This window comes from Poecilia mexicana, unplaced genomic scaffold, assembly GCF_051168715.1.
Source record: "Poecilia mexicana isolate PSO_F unplaced genomic scaffold, ASM5116871v1 scaffold_20, whole genome shotgun sequence".
NCBI lineage: Eukaryota > Metazoa > Chordata > Actinopteri > Cyprinodontiformes > Poeciliidae > Poecilia > Poecilia mexicana.
In genome coordinates this window covers 11,201,452-11,221,237 of record NW_028263389.1, presented here as the reverse complement: position 1 = coordinate 11,221,237, position 19,786 = coordinate 11,201,452, and the positions used below count along the sequence as shown (strand labels likewise).

The following is a 19,786-nucleotide window of genomic DNA, read 5'->3' as shown; positions in this document are numbered from 1 at the left end:
GAATATAACTGGCTTGTTGGAAATACTTTTAATGCCATACTCCAAAAGAGTGTTGCAAACATCACCGTGTGTTTGCGACACTCTTGTATGGCTTATTCATGAATGATTTACCAATGCTCATATTGGTATGGCTGACTGTGTGACTAATATTGCATTACTATTAAGAAATATTAATGCAATTTCATGTCTTCCTGATGTTTCGGTGTGTAAAGGGGGATTTCAAACTGAGCTTGGTGTGTAAGGACAGAAAATCAAGATGATCTTCATACGGTGATGCACTAAACTCAGTCCAGCTCCCCTTTTCGTCCTGGGAAAATAAAAATCACAATGATTTTGCCATCACCATGTTTCATAGCAAGATTTATGATGCACTGTGCTAAATATCAAATAAAATCTAAGCAAAAAATAAATAAGAAAAAGTTCAAAGGCGTCCAAGTTCTTCGAAGCCACTAAGTCACTAATACTGGAATTAAGATTTTTTTTTTTTTTTTTTTTTTTGATAACACTCAGAAACGCAAGTTCCTACTTGAAACCGTATCAGCAAATGTACAAGTAGAAAGCACTGCAATTGCAAAGGGGACTTGGTGTGACTGAAATTTTGTGCATAAAGCAGCACATTTCAACTATTTGCAACAAACTGTTGACACGTGGGTTTGGGATCCTGCTAAATCCCGAGCCCAGCAAATATTCAAAAGTCTACACGTTACGGCAACTTCTGAGCAAAAAACCAAACCAAAGGGCAAAGGCAGTTTGTGAAACAGAATACTCAATAGCTTGCAGAGCAACCTTTAGCAGTAGTGACTTGAAACATTCATCTTATGTACAACCTAATCAGTCTATTGCATCACAGAGCAGGAACACAAATTTACATGCTTGCTTTTATGCAGAGCTCTTTTCCAAGGTCCTGGCAAAGCGCAACCACTGGCTTAAAATGTGAATTTTGAGCAATTCACAGAAACAAAACGACTTTCTTCTTAGTCAGCCGTTCCATCTTTCATTTACTACATTTTAGCCACGATTTTTATCAAGGTACACCCAGGAGGTTATTATCGTATTCCTACATAGCCCTAAGCTAATTTGGCTGCGAAAGCACCTTAGCTGCTAGGAGAGGCGCATCAGCAGCAGATCATCTTGTCCTATTATGAAACTGTACATTCACATATGACGTCAATGTGAACCAAAAGTATGTCAGTCGTGGTTTTAAAGGTTGTGAGAGAGGAGGACCAATAGCTGCAAGGGCACCATCACACTACCTGATTGCAAATTATGCCCTAACCATTTATGCACCATCACTGTGCCTGCTGTGGTCATTCCTCATTGGTTTATAGATGGAGGAAGGAAGTTGCCCCCCAACTAATTGTGCAACACAGTTGCCTGTTCTTTTTGTATTTTTGACTGAAACTAGCTAGAAATTCAGCTAATTTTCTTTTGACTGAAACTAGCTAGAAACTCAGCTAATTTTCTTATTTCTTTCAAAGTTTTGATTTAAAAAAAAAAAAAAGTTCATGACACTTCACGGACGACAAAAATCTTCCTCTCCATTGTGGTTGGGGAATGACTGAAAAATTCATTTCTTAAAAAAAAAAAAAATAAAACAATGCCGAGAACATTTAAATATCCTTTTATGACGAGGTGTTCTGCATGATTGTGCAGTTTGACATAACAGTTTATAGATTTTAGTGAATTGCAGAGAAGCTTTAAACTTAATGTGAATGATTAATTGTATTTCAGTTCCACATGTCCCTGCATTCTGTCCTCTTTATCACTGCATAAAATCCTGATCTGTCCATCGTCATTTCAGTTTATAGCTTCTATACCAATTGAGTTGGCAGAGCAGCTTGATGTGCCAGTATAAGAAATCAAGACATCATCACTTGGTGCTGGTTGTATTTTAAGCTTCAATTTTATTGGAAATTAATATTTGTAGAGCTTTTTTAGTTTTGTACTTTTCCTTCTTCCTCCTTGTCAACTGGGTGGTTTCAAGAAGATACACTCAGCTAGTTAAAGAAACAATTGAAAAGAACATAAAAGCTCAGTCTGAAGGCTATAGAAATTACAAAAAAGGCAGAAGTACAGTAAGAAGGGGAAAAAAAATACAGTCTGGATTAGAAGCATATTGGCATGGTGACACCGACAGGCTGTGATTACTTCTTCAGCTGTTTGTCCTCTCACCTTGCTGGGATGTCTCATTTTCTCACCACATATATTCGCTGTTTTTTTTTGTTTTTTTAAGTGTTAAGAAATGTTTAGTAATAGCCACCGTTGAAGTTTATTCTAGGATAACGCTCCTTGTCACTTCTACTTTAACACTTGTGTTATCTAGTGCTGTTTAATCATACATCATCATCATTAAACAGTGCTGCTCTCATCACTTGACAGTGCTCCCAGCCACCTACCAAACACTGGGGAGGGGGCGTGCGCCATTTAACTTGATCATTCAGTGCTGCGTTCACTTGCAGTAGGAGGTCTGAGATTTGTTCAGATGTGTGTTTACACTCGGCAGTCCAGATTTGTTTTTTGGGTTTTTTTTTTATCATTAATTAATGCTTTCAATCGAAGCCCGAGTTAAAGGATAAGCAGCTGTTAATGATTCAATGCGATTAGTTCATAGGGATGTTCAGAGGTGCTGGTGAGAAAGAGCTTTTGATTGGTAGAAAGGGGTGATTACTTTTCCTTTTCATTTCTAGACAAAGCAGAACAATTTACCGAGGAGCCAATTAACATTTCTTCCTCTTGCTTGCAGATACGAGCCTTAACTTGGAAATGGTTTAATATTCTGAAAATTGCTTCACTTTTTGATGATAATGCAACTGAGTTGGAGGGGGGGAAAAAAAACCCCAAGAGAAACTAGCTAAGGTAGATAAAAATCTTCCGCAGGTTGACGTTCAGACAGTCCTGTCATATTCTGGCACAGACAGATAAGGGACCTGATTTGAAGTCTGGCTAATAACGCAACGAGAACAGCTGTTGAAGCAGCGACAGAGTTAATAATCCCCACTTCTTCCCTTCCACGTCGTAGCGGCTCTCGGCTTTCCATCAGCAAGCGCTGCCTTACTTTAAGAAGTCTCTTCTCCGTGCCGTTTCGCCATCCCCTCTCCTCCGCTGCGCTGTGAAAAAACCTGGCCATTACCCCGCAGCTCATCCCTCACGCCCACCCAAGACCTGTCACACGCCTGTTTCCATGACGACACAAACGCAGAGGAAGCAGGGGTGAGATGCCCGGCGAGACAAAGACAGCAGATAACATGGGGAGAAGGTGCATCATGTCAAGAACACAGAGAGGACCTTATAGAGCCTGTGATGGGCAGATAACACAACACAGGCTGGCCTGTTGTCTCTATGCTGGAATAGAAAGCATGTGTTTTCTTGCAGACTTGTTCTTTTAACAGAGTACAGCCAATGTGTCAACTTCAAATGTGAAAGTAGTCTGGCCAGAGTATGAAGTAAAAACGCAATCCTTTTGCATTTAGTTCATGTCCAGATTAATGTCAGGGTTTTTTTTTTCTTAAAAAAAAAAAAAAAAAAAAAAAAAAAAAAAAAAAAAAAAGAGTACAGGAAAAAACTTTAGAGGGGGCTGTCTGGCACAACACGGTGTTCAAAACTGACCGTACAGACCATCAGCACCAGAGACGGTTGCAGTTCTCCGGTGCTCTACTCATGAATCAAAATGTGTCGGCAAAAGAGTGTGGGTGTAACTTAGTTCACTGGTCAAACATGACATCTCTGAGTCACTAATGATGTCATTTCAGTGGGCATGCCGTTTACTTATCTTTAACAATCTGAATATGAGCCTCAACTTGGAAATGGTTAAGGCTCATATTCAGACTTGTGTTTATGCCCACAAGTCCAACATTTAACAATACTTAGATTTCCCCAGACGCCTGGAGGATTTCTCAGTTTCACATACGCATTGCTGACTTTCAAACCAAGTCAGAAACTAGAGACGTACTGAGTTCTAAAATCAAAGACGTCATCAAAAAAGAAAACCAAAAGGGAAACTTGAGCTGCAATAGCAAACCAAATAAATGTTTATTCTTTTGGTGTGCAGGGGGGCGTTCCTAAAGACCTCCGTTGGCTCTGTGGTGGCATCAGCCATCTTTTATGGGGTTGTCTGTTGGAGCAGCAGTTTATCTACAGCTGAGAGGAAGCAGATAGATGAGCTCATCAGGAAGGCCAGCTCTGTTCTGAGTTGTCTAATAGACCTAGTGCAGGTGGGGGGAGATAGAAGAACTCTGGCTAAAATAACATCACTGATGGACAATCTCTCCCAACCCATGATTAAGCAGTTACTGAACCGTTACTCCTTCAGATACAGACTGCTGCATCTTCGGTGTACAAAGGAGAGTTATCATAGATCCTTCCTCCAAGCAGCTGTTCGACTTTATAACCATCCCTTCACATTTTGAACATTTTTCTTCGATTGACCTGATCAGCTGCACATTCCTTTGGACCAGAGTGCATAATTTCTGATAACTGCACAGTGTTTATGTTGAAACTATGCCCTTATTATTGCACAGTATTTTTTTTAACTCAGTTTTTATATATACTTTATATTCTACCTTTGTGTGAACCAACTTGCTTTGATTGTCTATCACTTTGCTGCTGAAGCACAAGAATTTCTTCACTGTGGGCCAATAAAGGAATCCCTATTCCATTTAAGTTATCAGAATATGAAAATACATCACTTCCCAAATAAAGGCAATAAAATTTGCATACAAGAGTTGCATTGTTTCCTCAAATATCACAATAACTTAATATAACCATCAGCTGATTTGCAAAAATTAATACAGGATACAAGAAATAAACCTTGGTGTTGCAGAATCACAAGTTTTCACCATGCAGATGGATACCAGAGAAGGTGACAGTACAACCAGAGTTTTACTCTCCAACATGCCCTCCTTGCTACCCGTTGGTGTGTGTACTGCACTATTAGAATAGTGCAACAGTATGAGACAAACGAAACAGCGGCGTCTGAAACGGAGCAAGGGTCAAACGATTAGCTGGCTGTATCGCTTAGATGGTGCAACAACGCAGGCTATCACAGAGCAAGCCATTGCTACAAGTTTTGCCCAGTCAGAGAATGACTGAGGAAACACTCATGTGCCAAGTTAGTGAGAAAACTTCCAGCCAGTTTCCCTTGTGTAAACATCCAAATATTTGCACAAGTGCTTGCGTGGATTTCGTCATCAGCCGACTAACATTCTTCACTGAAGAAGGATATTCCGTTTTTGTTTTCCTCCTCCTTCACATTAACACCATTATTTGGGCGACTCTCCCTGCACTTTGAATTTGAAAAAAGCTCGGACATTCAGCTGCGCTCGAAACTGGAGGAATGTGGACTTGAATGCGACCAGGACCGCATTCTTTCTGAGTAGTCGGGAGGCGTCACAGATGTCAGAAGCTTTTTCTCTAATACCCGTATTTCACATACACCCAAACGGGCATCAAGTAAGATTAGGGGAATATTTTGCAAGCAAAAATCTTTACCGAGACCGACTTTTGCTTCCGTAAACTTCAAGTCGTTTGAGATAAATGCCCACAAAAAAAACCACTTTATTCTTCTTGCTCACCTGGCTGCACATTCATCACACCTGGTAAGAATGTGTAAAAAAAAAATAATAATTTCAAAATTCAGTTTTAATTCTAGCACAAAGTACATTTGTTAAGTGAGTGGAGAAAAAATAAAATAAAGTTAAGAAAATATATATATTTTTAAATAAAAATCCCATTGTCCCATTTGTTGGCAGCCAAACAGATCCTTAAAAAGAAAAAAGAAAAAAAAAATAATAATAATAATAATAAATCAAACTTAAATATTTTACAATTATTAGACTGTCTAGGAACCTACTACTTCCTGGTTTCCTGAGGTATAGATATATATGACACTGTGTTTCTCTATGAAAACGGGAACCACAAAAGGACTTGTCATTTAAGTTAGACATGTTGATCTTTGCAAACAAATCGGGAAATAGCTGCAAAAAAAAAAAAAAATCTATTCAAATAAATGTACCTAAATCTTTTTTATTTTTCTTTAGAAAGCTGAAAATTACAAGGCTAGAGGATGGTAGGGATGGTGGGAAGAAGAAGAAGAAGAAAAAAAAAAAACATCTCCAAAAATAATTTTTTAGAGAACCTAAGCAGAAGAGTGGCATCTTGGGTTTGTCAACTATTCACAAAAGATATTACATGTTAGCTGATTGTGTGGAATGTCGGGAAAGAAAAACATTGTCTGTCCTACCATAAGAAACAAACATGTACAGTGTGTCAGCTTTAACTGTAATCTTGTGCTTCGGTCCGACAAGACGAAGATTGAGTTTTTGCCAACACCGAGTGTGAGTGTGGTGTAAAACAAACCCAAGTATGGTATGCCACGGTATCGCATCTATGATGCTGTGGGCCCCTATTCCTTCTAAAGGAAGAGAAAGGGGCCTGCGATGAAACACCAAGACATTTTAAATAAAAATCTGGTGGCATCTCCCAGGAAACTGAAAATGGACCATCACTGGGTCTTTCAGAAGAATTATGAAAGCAAAAAGTTCAAATATCCCTTCTTCTACATGTCCCAAACTTTTGTTAATTCATAGTCACACGTCTTCACGAACAGCAACTCATACAGCAGGAAACCCTGTTTATTTTGATGTGAACTTGCTTGAGAACACCTACAGCTTAATGGCTGACCTATAGGAAAATGGAAGAGAAACACACTTGGGTGAAAAAAAAAAAAAAAACCGCTAAATGTAAAGGATGTCTTCCAAAAACAAAACAAAAAAAAAAAAGAGCATAAGTTTGTAATATCAAATCAGTTGGGGGGTCTGGATCATCAGTTTTTTTTTTTTCCAACCTTCACTCGTTTGGCACTGACGACTTGTGGATATTCTTCTCAAACCAAAATGCTGAGATAGTGGCAGATCACAGCATGTGAAAAGCATAACATGCTATTTTTTCCCCCACAGCTGAATCGATTTAATATTTCAGACGTCAACTTTAATAACTATGTCAAAACACACAGTCTCTGGTTTACCTTCCTGCCAGGCAGTAAATCAATTTATGTGCCTTGACTGAGGCCAAGGTGCGCCGAATGTGAAACGCAAACCTTTGTGCCAAAGGTGTTTCTCCTAAACTTCACGAAACTTGTCCTCTGCTACGACTTCTGGCAGACGTGCCTGAAATCCATCACATCCGATTCTCACAGACGCAAACTAGCTGAAGTCAAACTGCGGCAGGACAACACGTCACGCAAGATCTCGCACAGGCGATGTGACAACTACGACACACCATCAGGTGGGCAGAGTGATGCAACGCAGGCTGCTCAACTGGTTCCACGGGAGGCGTTCCTCCAGAGAAGTGCCGAGACTCATTGAAATGACACAAGCTGTCTGCCTGTATAGTTCTGAGTCAGTCGAGCAGAAGGGCCCCTTTAGAAGGAGAGCGCTGCACTCGAAACACAGGCACAACAACGCAACACACAAGTGAAACCTCCAAGCAGCATCCCCCCACGCTGCATTGAAGGCTTACATTTTGAGAAAGCATCCCTTGGTCCTATTCACTCGTAGGTCCAAGTGGAGCTGCTCAGTGTAACATATCAGCATCGACAGTGCAGCGTGCGTGCTAATTAGAAACACAGCATGCAAGGTAAGGCAAATTTATCCGACTGAGTCATCTTGAAGCTTTTAAACATGGGCAAGTTTCGTTTATTGGGAAGAGAAGAGACGGAGGGGAGGGGGGGGAAAAAAAGCAACACTGCAAAAACAGATGGTAGCAAGAATTATTTGTATTAGTTTCACCAAACATCAGTACTGGACTGATCAGGGTAACATTTATTCAATGTAAAAAAAATTTTGACCAAACTTTTATCATGTCTTGTATTTGTTTTATCTCTTATTCCAGTCATTAAAAAAAAAAAAAAAAAAAAAGTTTAGAAAAACTAGCTGCACTTTTACAGCAGGTTATATACTGGATAACTTCATTTACAATGCCCAGTAATTGCATTCACACTCCTTGAACTTAATCACATTTTGTCACATTACAACCACAAACTGAAATACTTTGAGATTTTATGAGGTCACACAAATCTACAGTGTTCAAAGTTATAAAGTGAAGTAAAAGTGAAACCCAGCTCGCAACATTTTTGTGCATTCAGTTTGACACCGGATACATGAGTACATATAATACCTTTCAATCAGCTGACTGCTCCGCTACTGTGTCATGTTTTCTTTCTATATCACTGATTTATGATGTAAATGTGATTTTTTTTTTTACAATCCAGATAAGGCATGTCATTTTATTATTTTTTTCATTGGTGACTGGCACATCATTCCTAAGGAGATTGAAATGGGTGCACGTTCCTTTGCTGGCTGTTCAATTTTTAATTTGATGATGATCCAGGTCACCTGGGAGCACTGTCAGTATATAAATTATTCCCACTATAAAAGTTCAGACCTTTCTCCCTTCATTTTTGTTAACAGCCCTTGCCGTCCTACTCCTTGTATTTGCCTTTAGGACTATTTCTTTTAAAACCCCTAAATAAAATCCATTCCAACCAAAGATTAAAAAAAAAAAAAAAAAAAAAGAGAGAAAGTCCAGCAGTGTGTAATGTAATCTTAAATGGATGTGCAGCAGCTCTGTGCAAGTGATTTCCCCTTTTAGACAGAAATCTTAAAAGTGTGGCTTGTGTTTGTATTCAACCTCAATTTACTCTAACACACTTAAAGAACATCCAAGGAACCAATTGCCTTCAAGAGTCATCATATTAATAAATAGACGTCTATGTCACGTAATCTCAGTGTAAATACAGATGTTCTGCTAAGGCCTGAAAGGTTTGATGAAGAACATTAATGAACACGAATATAAGAAATACATCGAACAAAGCAAAGATAAAGTTTTAGATAGGTTTTGAGAGGGGTTAAGTTCTTAAACCATATCCATAGGCACAAAATGTTAAGTTGCCCACGCACACGTTGGAAGCTTATTTTAGTGGTAGTGAGCACTAACGAGGCATTGTGACGCTCGCCAAAAGGAAAATATACACCAGTTTAGCCAAGTAAAATAGTCCTCCAAGCACCGTGAACAATTTCATCAACTTTATCTGACGTGGCAAGTAGCAAATGAAGCTTCGTTTCAACCACAACAAACGCAAGAATAGATGTGCGCTTCAACACATGGTGATGGGAACTGTCTTCACTCGCTCATATTCTGCCAAACAGCGAGACTAGCCTGCAGCTACAACCGCTAGCATGCTAACTATGTCCCTGCTAAACTGGGGAACTTCGTCCCGGTGTTGAAGGAACGGTCCCTCGCTAACTCAGCACAAAATAACAATGACACATGAAAGTGTTGTGCACGTTAAAATTCCGGGTTGGGTGACAAGATACCGTTGACCGGACCCATATGAAATGAAAACGGCACATGAAAAATGCAAATATGTTTTTGCGAGCTCACGGTCTAGTTTAGTTTGCTGCAGAAAACACAACTGCCACAAGCAGGGAGCCTAGCCAAGAAGCTAGCGCTTGCTAACAGGCTAACGCCAAAGCGAGAGAGAGCCTCTCTGTCAGACAAGACACACAACCGAGATTGGAGACCTCTCGCTCCGAATCGTGGATTTCACAACGAAAACAACCCGTCTGTTCTCTGCCAGAAGCACAGAGGCGTGTGGCTACTTACGATTTGAAACTTTCCGCCGAGTCCTCACTGTTAAATCCTGTTTATCCCAGCCAGCTCTGACCTTCGCGGTAGTGAAACAACATTTCTGCTGGCTAACTGTGCCGCCATGTTACTCCTGCTCTGCAAACCAATGCTGAGTGTTTATCTGGCTGGTAGCTGCTGCTGCTGCTATCCTCCCCCACACACACACACACACGAAACCACATCACGGGGCTCCGAACACAAATCGACTCAGTTACCGCCGGGGGTGGGGGCTCCTGTGCAGACCCGAGGCGCTTTACCTGTTAGGATTACGGTACTTGCTGTTTGATTAATCAGCATCACTCTGACGACATTTAATCTGCCAGCCACCGACAGTTTCTTATAGTCACCACTGTACAATATCAACAATGTTTTTTAATGGATGTTGTGGTTGCAAGCAAGGATATACTGAGTATAATATAGCCCCCCCACCCCCTTGACTGTGGTTCTTCTAGAATAAAAAACCTCATTGTTTAAAGAAGATTGCAACTATTTTACTCAGGCTCACCAAAGCAGTTGTAAATTTTAGGATCATTAACATTTATGCGATGTCGTAAAACTGGCGTTGCATGAGCTGCATCAAACCAAAACGCTTAACATTGATGTTTATTTTAATTATATCACTGAAATGTTGCGTTTCTGCTGTTAATAATTAACAGTTGCCGAACTAAGTTGTCGTAAAATTTTGGTTGACAGTTCTATAAGCCGACAGTTCTATAAAAGTTCTCTATTGAACATGTTCTTTACAAGGCCTCCCGATTCTTAACAATAAAAGTGTGTGTGTGTATATATATATATATATATATATATATATATATATATATATATATATATATATATATATATATATATATATATATATATATATATATATATATATATATATATATATATATATATATATATATATATGGCTATATATGGCTATTTTGATTTACAGTCTTGGCCAAATATCTATTGACCAAACAAGCGAGCAGGGCTTTTCTGAGCCAAACTTTGTGCAACAGCACCGCCTAGTGGTCTGTTTCCCGTTTGACTCAATCAGTGCTAAGGTCATGTCCTCATTGTGTGAGGTTGAAAAATGTTTTAGTGGGAATTGGGATCAGTCATGAAACTGATAAATAATTTAACTTACTCAAATATGGATTTGTGGCCTAGAATGATGTCCTTTGAAGACATCATTCTAAGATGACAATGATAGCAATAATAGTCATCACATTATTTCCTCTTTATTTTCTAAACCCAGTGGAAATTCCTTGTACTTTATAATTTACAACATAATCTCTATCTTACATTTTACAATTCCCCTGATTTTCTTTTATTTATTTTTTATTTTTTGGTTTTTCCTTAAAAAAGAGCATTTTTGATGTTACACCACAAGTTTTCAATTGCCCTGAGGGCTGTGGAATGGACTGGCCACCCCATAAACTTTAATTTTGGTTGGTCTGAAACCAAGAGGTTTCTCGTACACTGACGCGTTTGAGATTATTGAAACATGGATTTCCGAGCCATTTTCTCCTCCACACAAATCAACATGAATGCTCTTCAAGCATTTTCATGTATCCCATCTGACTCCATGATATGAGAAACATGGTATTTCTCAACCACAATGCTTCATGGTATACTGAGTTGATTTTTCACTTTGTCTGGCTGAAATCCCTAGACTCAGAAACAAGAGTTTTACTTTCCCCAGTACACAACATCCTGTGCCATTTCCCATTATTTTAGTCATTGTATTTTAACCATCATTGTGCATGCTTATGGATTATTGCGGGGTCTCTGGCGCCTATCTCCAGCAGTCATTGGGTGAGTGACGGGACGGGGTACAACCTCAATGGCTCACCAGGTCACTTTTTCAAATTGTATTACATTAAACTCTTTTCTGGAAATTCTATACACAAACACCCCATTATAATTATGTTCAAAAACGTTTTGAGATTTTTTGCTAGTTTATTAAAAACAAGACAAACCAAGAAATCACATTTGCATTAATATTCACAGCCTTTGCTTTTTTTCACTTTGTTGATCCGCCTTCAGCAGCAACTTGCACCTTGTGCTAAGGTTTTGCCACAACCTTGGCACACCCGTCTTTATGGATTTTCACCCATCCTTATTTGCAGCACTTCTCAAGCTCCAACAGGTTGGACAGGAGATGTCTGTGCGGCCGCCTTCAGAAGTTTCTGGGTCTGGTTTGACCTCTCCGGTACATTTCACTGAGAGGTTCTAAAGCCACTCCAATCTTGGTCGTCGTGTTGCCTGGCTGAAAAACAAACTGTCGCTCCAGTCTTGGGTCCAAGAGCAACTGGAGCAGGTTTTCCTCCAGGATGTCTCTGTACATTGCTGCATTCACCTTTTCTTTCTATCCTGCTGCTGATGATGCTGCTACCACCACCTTTCTTCATTGCAGGCAGGCTGCTGTATGCCTTTTAGTCAGGCCAGTGACATACACGTTTGCTGCCTCCGTCTTGAAATAAGAGCTATCCACCGGATGAAAAACCTCACTCATTTGAACTCCTAACGCTAACACATTTATAGAAGCCCTTTCAACTCGTGATTCAATTATATAGAATCAGCATGTGACTATTGGATCTGCTGGTTTTCTATTACTCTACTACACCTGCTATTAAATTACGTGCGACACAGAATTATTTCTACCATAGCAAAATCAGTGATCTGGATACTGATGTTGGATACAATTGATATATATTCTGAGGTACTTTTAGTGCACTAGATCATTGTGGATATGTACTACTCTTGACTGGACTTTGACACATAAAGCAAAAATAAACCAAAGGCTTTCGTTTTAACAAGATCATTTTATTTCTTTACAGGATAAACCCCCCAGGGCAAGTAGAGAGAACCAAACACTGCTGGAGCTTATTGTCGCTCGCTAAAACGGTATGCCTAAAATTAAGAATTCGCTCATTAGAATACGTTTGTGTTACTTAGGTAACAAAGTCTTGAAAGTACAGCTGATTGGCCTATAATGCTTTGTGGTGTGTAAGTAAAAGGCATATGGTCAGCAGTAGTCAGCCAGTCTTCTTTTGGCACAGTCAGTTCTCAGTAGGGAATGGCAGGGAAGGAGCAAAGGTTTACAACAAAACATATATATTCCTACAGGTAAGATAATCTATGATGGAACAAACACATTAAGAACATTCCACCTTAACATTAAGAGAGGTTGGACAAATCACAAGAACGTTTTTTCTGTCTTTTTTTTTTTTTTCCTGATTTGTGTCTCTGTTGGTGCTACAGAATTAAAACCTAAAAAGCGCAATGTGTCTAAAACAGTATGATTACAACTGCGGCAACTTTTATAGAAGCTCGGGACAAACATGTTGTGAGTACAAAGCTTTTCACCTACTCCAATAGTCAAATGCTACATTAGTTTACCATTTGTTTTTTTGTTTGTTTTGTTTTTCTTAGCTGGCATTTCTGCAAAAATACTGAACCATAAATGTACTCGTTTCATTTGCTTGCTTTTATATCCTCTTATTCCAAGCTTATTCAATGATTTCCTTTCTATCTACAGGTGTCTGTTTATGTCTGATGTGGTAGGAAAAAAAAAAAAAAAGAAAAAAAAAGACTAACGTGTGATCTGGGTGAAGGCCGGAGATAACAGGACTTTTATACAACCTCCAATCTTGGGAATGCAGGAGAAATTCAAAATGGAATTCATCCAAGAGAAGGACAGCGTCAGGATTAGCTGGTTGGTATATAAATACAAGATATGGAGGTGAAAGGAAAGGAATACACGTCATTTCAATAAAGCACTAAATGACCTGAAGTGGGGAAAAAGAAATAAAGTGATCATTCCTGATTTGGTACAATTACAATCTGTACAAAAAAAAAAAATGCCCTCGCCCCCCCGCCCTCCCCCCGAAAAAAAAAAAAACAACAACAACAACAATCCACATCAATAGGCACTTCTTAAATAAGGTCTTTTTCCCTCAGTTTATTTGTTGGTTTTTCATTAATACCACGGAAGGAAGATTTGGAGATGAACGTGAGCTGGACGATCGGCAGCAAAAGCAAATCTGAGTGGCCCTGGGAATTCCAGCTGGGAGGTCGGTGCTGCGCGGGAAGGTTGATCCACACATGGGGTCGGGGTTGGGAGGTTTGGAGGGGGGGAGGGGGGTCAAGGAGCTGTTGAATCAGCCGGCTGGACAAAACCGAGAAGGCCCTGGGAGAGACGGCTCTTTGAGATACGCGGGATGAGGAAGGCTGGCAGGAATGTTTACTTTTTCTTCTCTTTGTGTCTTATGAGGACTTCTCTTTTCTTGATCTCGGTGAATCGGCTCCATGAGAGCTCACGCCGTTTACTCCGTTAGCTGTAAAAAAAAAGAGAGGGGAAAAAAAAAAAAAGGGAGTTAGCTAAAAATATTTTTACACTTTTATTCTCACAGTTTACTTGTAGTTGGGTGTTTCTTGCCCTCCCACCTTTGTCTTTTTTCGACTTGCTCTTAGCAGGAGCCTGTTTCTTTTTCAGCGTCTGAACCTCGGCATGCTCTCTCCATCGCCGCAGCTGGAAGTTGATAAACTTCCACATCATGAAGGCCTGCGTAAGGCAGATGGCTGACAGGACGGTCATCCTAGCAGATTAGAGTAAGAATCAGTTCTCTGAGTGGCAAAACCATTATTCATCTCTCTTTTTTTTATTTTTATGGTCCAATCCTTCTGGCATTCAGCTAACAGAAGTAATTTTGGTAATGCTACCTGACCTAAATTATGAAAAAAAAAAAAAAAAAAAAAAAAAAAAAGGGAGCAAGAATAAAATTGTTTTATCAACATCGTATGCAAAAACATGTTTTTTCTTTTGTATCATTGGATGTTCTTACCGCACAAAGAAAATGTTGAAGTTTCCTGCGGCCAAATCGAAGCCTTGGTTTTCAGCGGTGGAGAGGCCGAAGCCCACGGTGAGCACCGACAGGGACAGGGTAAGCAGCCGTCCGATCACAAACAAGATAGCCCAGATGGTGAATCTAATGACAGAGGAAAAAGGTGGAGATTTTATTTTTAAGCTCACAAAACGTCTTTTCATCCGCATCCACTGACTAGAAAACCCAGAACTCACCCCATTTGTCTGTTCTCGTTGCTGAAGTAGACGAGACGGGAGACGTGGAACAGAAGCTCGACAAAATAATGCAACACCAGCAGGATCAAACCCAGCCGGTTCAAACTGAGAGACACAGCGGGAAGGTTTTTAGAAGCAGAAAAGGTATGACCGATTTCACCCCAAGCTCTGACTTTTCCCTTCAGCGGCAGCGCTTACTTCAGAATGTAGGCACCAGCGATGTGGACCAGGTACAGGAAGATGTACACAAGCTGCCGTGGAATATCCTCCTGAACGGTAAACACAGAGAGGAGGAGGCGGAGTGAGGTCAAAATATTTACGCCAGTGTGGGATCGGCACATTCGTTTCAGCATGAAGAGGATAATTCTTCGAAACAATCCCGCACGGCCCAGGAAGACAAACAGGAAAAAGCTGCGGGGGCCAAACAGCAACACTTACTTTCTTTGCCTTTTGGAAATACAGCTCTGGGAGAGAGTGTAGCCAGTAGCCCATCTGGCAAATGTAGAAGAATTTCATCTGGAATCTGAAAGAGAGCGAGATGCTTTGAAACAACACACGCTCGCGTTTGCTTTTCGTTTGCGTCTCGACGCTAAATATGGCAACTTACGGCATCAGCGTGTGAGGATAACCCTCCCACAGGGCGATGGGGTTGGACAGGAAGTTTTCCTAAGAGCACAAAGCTTTTAAATACAATATTCAGTCTGTACCACAAGCAAGCAAAAAAAAAAAAAAAACAATCAAAGGGTGGGCTTACAGATAGAAGGATGTTTGTGCCCCAAGCGAAGGAGAACAAGTAGAAGGCGCTGAGCTGGCCTGACTCATTGAACTTGCTGTGCTTGGTTTTGGAGAAGTGCTTTTTCCGGTTGATTTTCTGCAGAGACACACACACACACACACACACACACACACACACAAAAAAACAACAACAACAACAACAACAAAAAAACAAGATGAGAAATGGCCTAAAGTGAAACAGTTCAGAGGTTTAAAAAAAAAAGACACTCCCATAACTTCTCACTTACGTCCAGCACGTACTCCTGGATGATTGCATGCATGATGATGGCCACCAGCATGTAGAAGAAAACGGTTGCCAGGTCCTTGATGCCGTGGTGGAAGTGGTTCACTGCCGTCTCCTCTGGGCCCTCTGAGACACAGACCAGTCATTCAGAGTCGACGCCACAACCACGATTTCAAACTCGCGCTTTCGTCAGCCAAGGTGACTCATTCACATTTAATATATAGAGACTCTCCTGTATGAGTATTCTTTCATTTTATTACATCACAACCAGAATCCGCGGTGTTTTTTTTAATTTTTTTTTATTAGGATCTTATGCGAGACAAATACACACTCAAAATAAAAATAAAAAACTTTTGTGTGTGTGAATCTGGTCAGAGATGATGGGAAAATGGATGAAGCTAAATACAGGCTAATCCTGAAAGTCACCCTGTAGGAGGCTGCAAAACGTTCCAGACAGAGACAGAGGTTCACCGTCCGGCAGCACAACGACTCTAAACACAAACCCAGAGCTATCACGGAATAGAGTATTTTTGTGTGCAAAAATGACCTAGTCAAAGTCCAGATCTGAAAGCAATTGAGAATTTGCAAACTGAGTATCTCCATCAAATCAGACTGACCTTGAGCTACATCTAATAGGCACCTACTCTAAAAGATTGCAGCTGTTAAAGTATTGATTTGGACCAGCTCATCATTAATTCAGGCCAAACTAGATGTTTTTGGGGTTTTTTTTTTTAAATCTTGAAATTTAAGGAACATTTTCGTTACACTTTCATAACCTTGCCCTACTTTGACAAAGCACATTGAGGTTTGTGGTTGTCACATGACCACACAGGAAAACGTTCAAAGGTTGCACTTTTTTTTTTTCCTTGCAACATACATTTAAGTCCCAATCCTAAGTACTGAGACTTGTGGTCAAAAGGATTGGCCCCACACTGAATTCACCTTGGGTGGAGAGTCACAATTTTAATTATCCTAAATCCCGAAGGGCGCCATTAAGATTACAGAGTCTTGACTGCGCAGGATTTCACCATATAGAAAATTAACTACCACTGCTGCAGATGCAGAGAAAACGCAAGTATCTCTCAGCTGACGGGGAAAAAAGCCAGAGAGGCTCTCCTTCATGAAACCACTTAACATGTTTGCAAGGTAGAAGTGACAAAACAAACAACAACAAAAAAACAACAACGGCATTTTGAGATATCCGAGTAAAGATTAATCTAATAAGATATGAGTAGTAAATAAGTAACAGAGAGGGGTCAGTAGAGAGATCCTAGATAAAACTCTTGCCTTTCTGAAAATAAATGGATTCTCTCAACAGTCTACAAAGCTGGCAAAGAAAATGTTAACCTTGAAAGCATCAGGAGACTGAATTGTGTGTGAGGCCTATTTTGCTCCTCAGCCCCGAATTCGTCCGGCACAACCTTGCCACTGGAGAACTTATAAATCAGGCAGACTAAATTTAGCTCTAAATGGAATTAAAAAATAAAAAAAGAAGAGAAATCTTTAAAATGAGTTCGTCTAAGGCCACCGGAGCAGGCGCTGTTCCGGAATCCAAATCTTCCAGCGAGAAAACACAAAGAAAACCCTGCTTTATAGACTTAAACCAAAAATTGCAACACGTTATAAACCAGTATCGGTTTATGTATACATATCACTTACCATTTGTTGATATGGTCACGTTGTACTGGACAGTAATGAATAATACTGCAAACTTTGAGGTGACCTGTGGATTTAGAAAGAGATGAATAATATGTATTAACAACACAAGGCTGGAGAAGCAAATTGATTTTTTCTTTATTCAGAAAAATATAAAACATGTGGGGAAAAAAAGCAAAAAGTATTGTCTAGAGACTGATGTGGGGAAGAGCCAAGCTGCTGCAGAGTATAGGTAAATTAGTCACCAGAAAAAGCTGCCAAACCCTAAAGAGTGTGGTTATGAGAACAGCAACTGAGAATTAACTTTATTTAGCAGACCTTAAAAAAGTGGTAGATGCGACTGTAAAGTAAAAATACTTGGGGCATATTATTAATAACGATTCATGTGATGATGGTGAGAAGCAGCGCTGTTGTAAATGCAGACCAATATAAGTAACCTATATTTTTATAGTAGCCCCCTTTTAAAAGCCGTTTATATATATGATCTTGTTATGATCAGTCATGTAATTGCAGCAAAGCCGACACTGAAAAAGTTTCGGTTCATTTCCAGGATGTGTTTTGAATTTGCATGCCGGGGGAAAGTGCAAATTAAATGTTTGACTCAAGTAATGGTACTTCTTTTCATGCTTCACTGAGGAACTTGATATATATGTTTTTATGCAGTTGTGAAGATGTATGTGAAGGAAATTATAACACTGTTGAAAGGTTCAATTTTTAAAATCAAGTCATTTCGAAAATTGAAACTTGTGCCCTAAACTTTTCTGGTGGACAGCTGCACTGGCATTGTCCTGGGCAGATGAGAGGACCAACACCAAGTGATGATAAGGCTCTGGAAATGTCTACTTGAATTTTGTGCCTCTTTACTCTTTTCCTTCCACTAAACTTTCCATCATCATGTGACTTTTAGTGGCTTATCCTCCTGGTGTATAGGATATCTGACAAGTTTTCCCCATGTTTGTGCAGGCCACCATAAGCATTACCAAAAGTTTTTGTTCATATTATTTGACAGTCAGACGTTCTGAGATACTGATTTTTTTTGGTTTTCATAATGAAAAGTATGAAGCACAAACATTTAAAATATAGTTCCATTTGTGATAAACTTACATAATATTTTTGATTAAAATGACTACAATTAATGCACTTTTCTAAGACATGCTAATAGCTTCTTTATTTATTAATTGTATTGTTACATGAATTGGTTTTTATTGCTAAATTTTATTCTCCATTTTTGAGTCGGGCATAAAAGTGAAAATTATTCTTCAAAATAAAAGAGCAGCTTAAGCGAAAAATTATTTACCATTAATATTGATAAATATTCGCATCACTGTTAACTAAAAGAAAAAGGGGGAATACAATTCAAACAACTTCCGCAATGGGTTAGCAACAGTAAAACACCTTCCAAAGGGTGCTGAAGGTCACGAACTTTATTTTGAAGAACTAAACACCGGAAGTTGCTTTAAACACGTACAGAAGCGGCATCGCTCCTTTCTGGGGATGAAACCGCGATAGATTTAAAGAAACATGTGGTTTAAAGTGGACCTGAAGATAACACATAGGCCATAGTGGACGGTGGTTTGGTCCCCGTCTCTTTTAAGGCACACTTCTGTTCGAAAGGACAACTTTCTGTTTTGGTACGAGCGGGGGATGACAACCCTCTCGACCGCTGTGCGAATGCCACGTAACACTTCTACGCATAAACTAAGCAAACGGGGCTGTTGCAAAATCTTCAAACCGCGGAGCTCGACACTGCGTTTCAAATGTGCAGCGTCTTATTTTCAAACAAGCAGCTCGCATATGTTTTATTTATATGTTTTTATTATTTTGGTTTTACTCAGACAAATACACGATTAAAAAGCGGGCCTGAAGACAAAGTGTTTTGAAATACTGATTTGAAGACGGGAAGCAGCCAAACGCTAAAGTGAGCTCTACTCCCAGGAAAAGCCCTGATATCTACAAAACACGTTTAGATGAACGGACAGGCCCACTAAATGCGAGAGAATAAGAGCGAAGCGGGACCACAGTGCACTGAAAACTTTCGGTCTTTTGGAGGAAGTAGAGAAGAATTGATCAGACAGCCATGTCAGTTGCTACAAGAACAGATGGGGAGGAAGAGATCAGCTTTCTCGTCCAGCAACTCTGCGCGATCTACAATTAAAAACAAGCCCCGCTCAACATGTGGACTCACCTCAAACATCAGCCCGAGCAGGAAAACCATAGCAACACAGGAAACAATATCTGCATGGTTCTGGATCACAAACTCGTGGCTCAGCACCGGCGGGTTCTTGTTGGTCTTTTTTCGGATCCCCATGTCGACGCGATTCGTAAAAGTTTCTCTTTGTCCTTCACGCAGACGCGAT

The 19,786-nt window shown here is 39.9% G+C and overlaps 2 protein-coding genes across 5 annotated transcripts in view; both read right to left on the bottom strand.

Annotated features, from left to right (window-relative positions):
* ncoa2 (nuclear receptor coactivator 2) overlaps positions 1 to 10,104 on the bottom strand; it is a 75,404-nt gene extending 65,300 nt beyond the window's left edge. For 3 of the 4 annotated variants that reach the window (XM_088001327.1, XM_088001329.1, XM_088001328.1), the window contains exon 1: positions 9,661 to 10,104. The gene's annotated coding sequence lies outside the window, so the exon portion shown is untranslated. The remainder of the gene's footprint in view (positions 1 to 9,660) is intronic. The other variant, XM_088001330.1, reaches the window with a different exon arrangement.
* A 2,373-nt stretch (positions 10,105 to 12,477) lies between these two features.
* Positions 12,478 to 19,747, bottom strand: tram1 (translocation associated membrane protein 1). Its single transcript, XM_014970192.2, has 11 exons — positions 19,615 to 19,747; positions 17,433 to 17,496; positions 15,778 to 15,899; positions 15,510 to 15,626; positions 15,363 to 15,421; positions 15,194 to 15,278; positions 14,954 to 15,024; positions 14,756 to 14,860; positions 14,520 to 14,663; positions 14,122 to 14,273; positions 12,478 to 14,012 (listed from the first exon to the last, which is right to left on the bottom strand). The coding sequence occupies exons 1-11, from the start codon at positions 19,735 to 19,737 to the stop codon at positions 13,942 to 13,944; spliced, it is 1,113 nt and encodes a 370-aa protein (XP_014825678.2). The 5' UTR covers positions 19,738 to 19,747; the 3' UTR covers positions 12,478 to 13,941.
* Positions 19,748 to 19,786: the final 39 nt, after the last annotated feature.

Excerpts from the sequence above, each read along its gene's own strand:
- tram1 (XM_014970192.2), bottom strand. The coding sequence starts at position 19,737 with ATGGGGATCCGAAAAAAGACCAACAAGAACCCGCCGGTGCTGAGCCAC. Across the intron at positions 15,900-17,432 it reads CGTGACCATATCAACAAATG|AGGGCCCAGAGGAGACGGCA; the intron begins GTAAGTGATATG and ends TCTGTGTCTCAG. Across the intron at positions 15,025-15,193 it reads ATTTCCAAAAGGCAAAGAAA|GAGGATATTCCACGGCAGCT; the intron begins GTAAGTGTTGCT and ends TTTACCGTTCAG.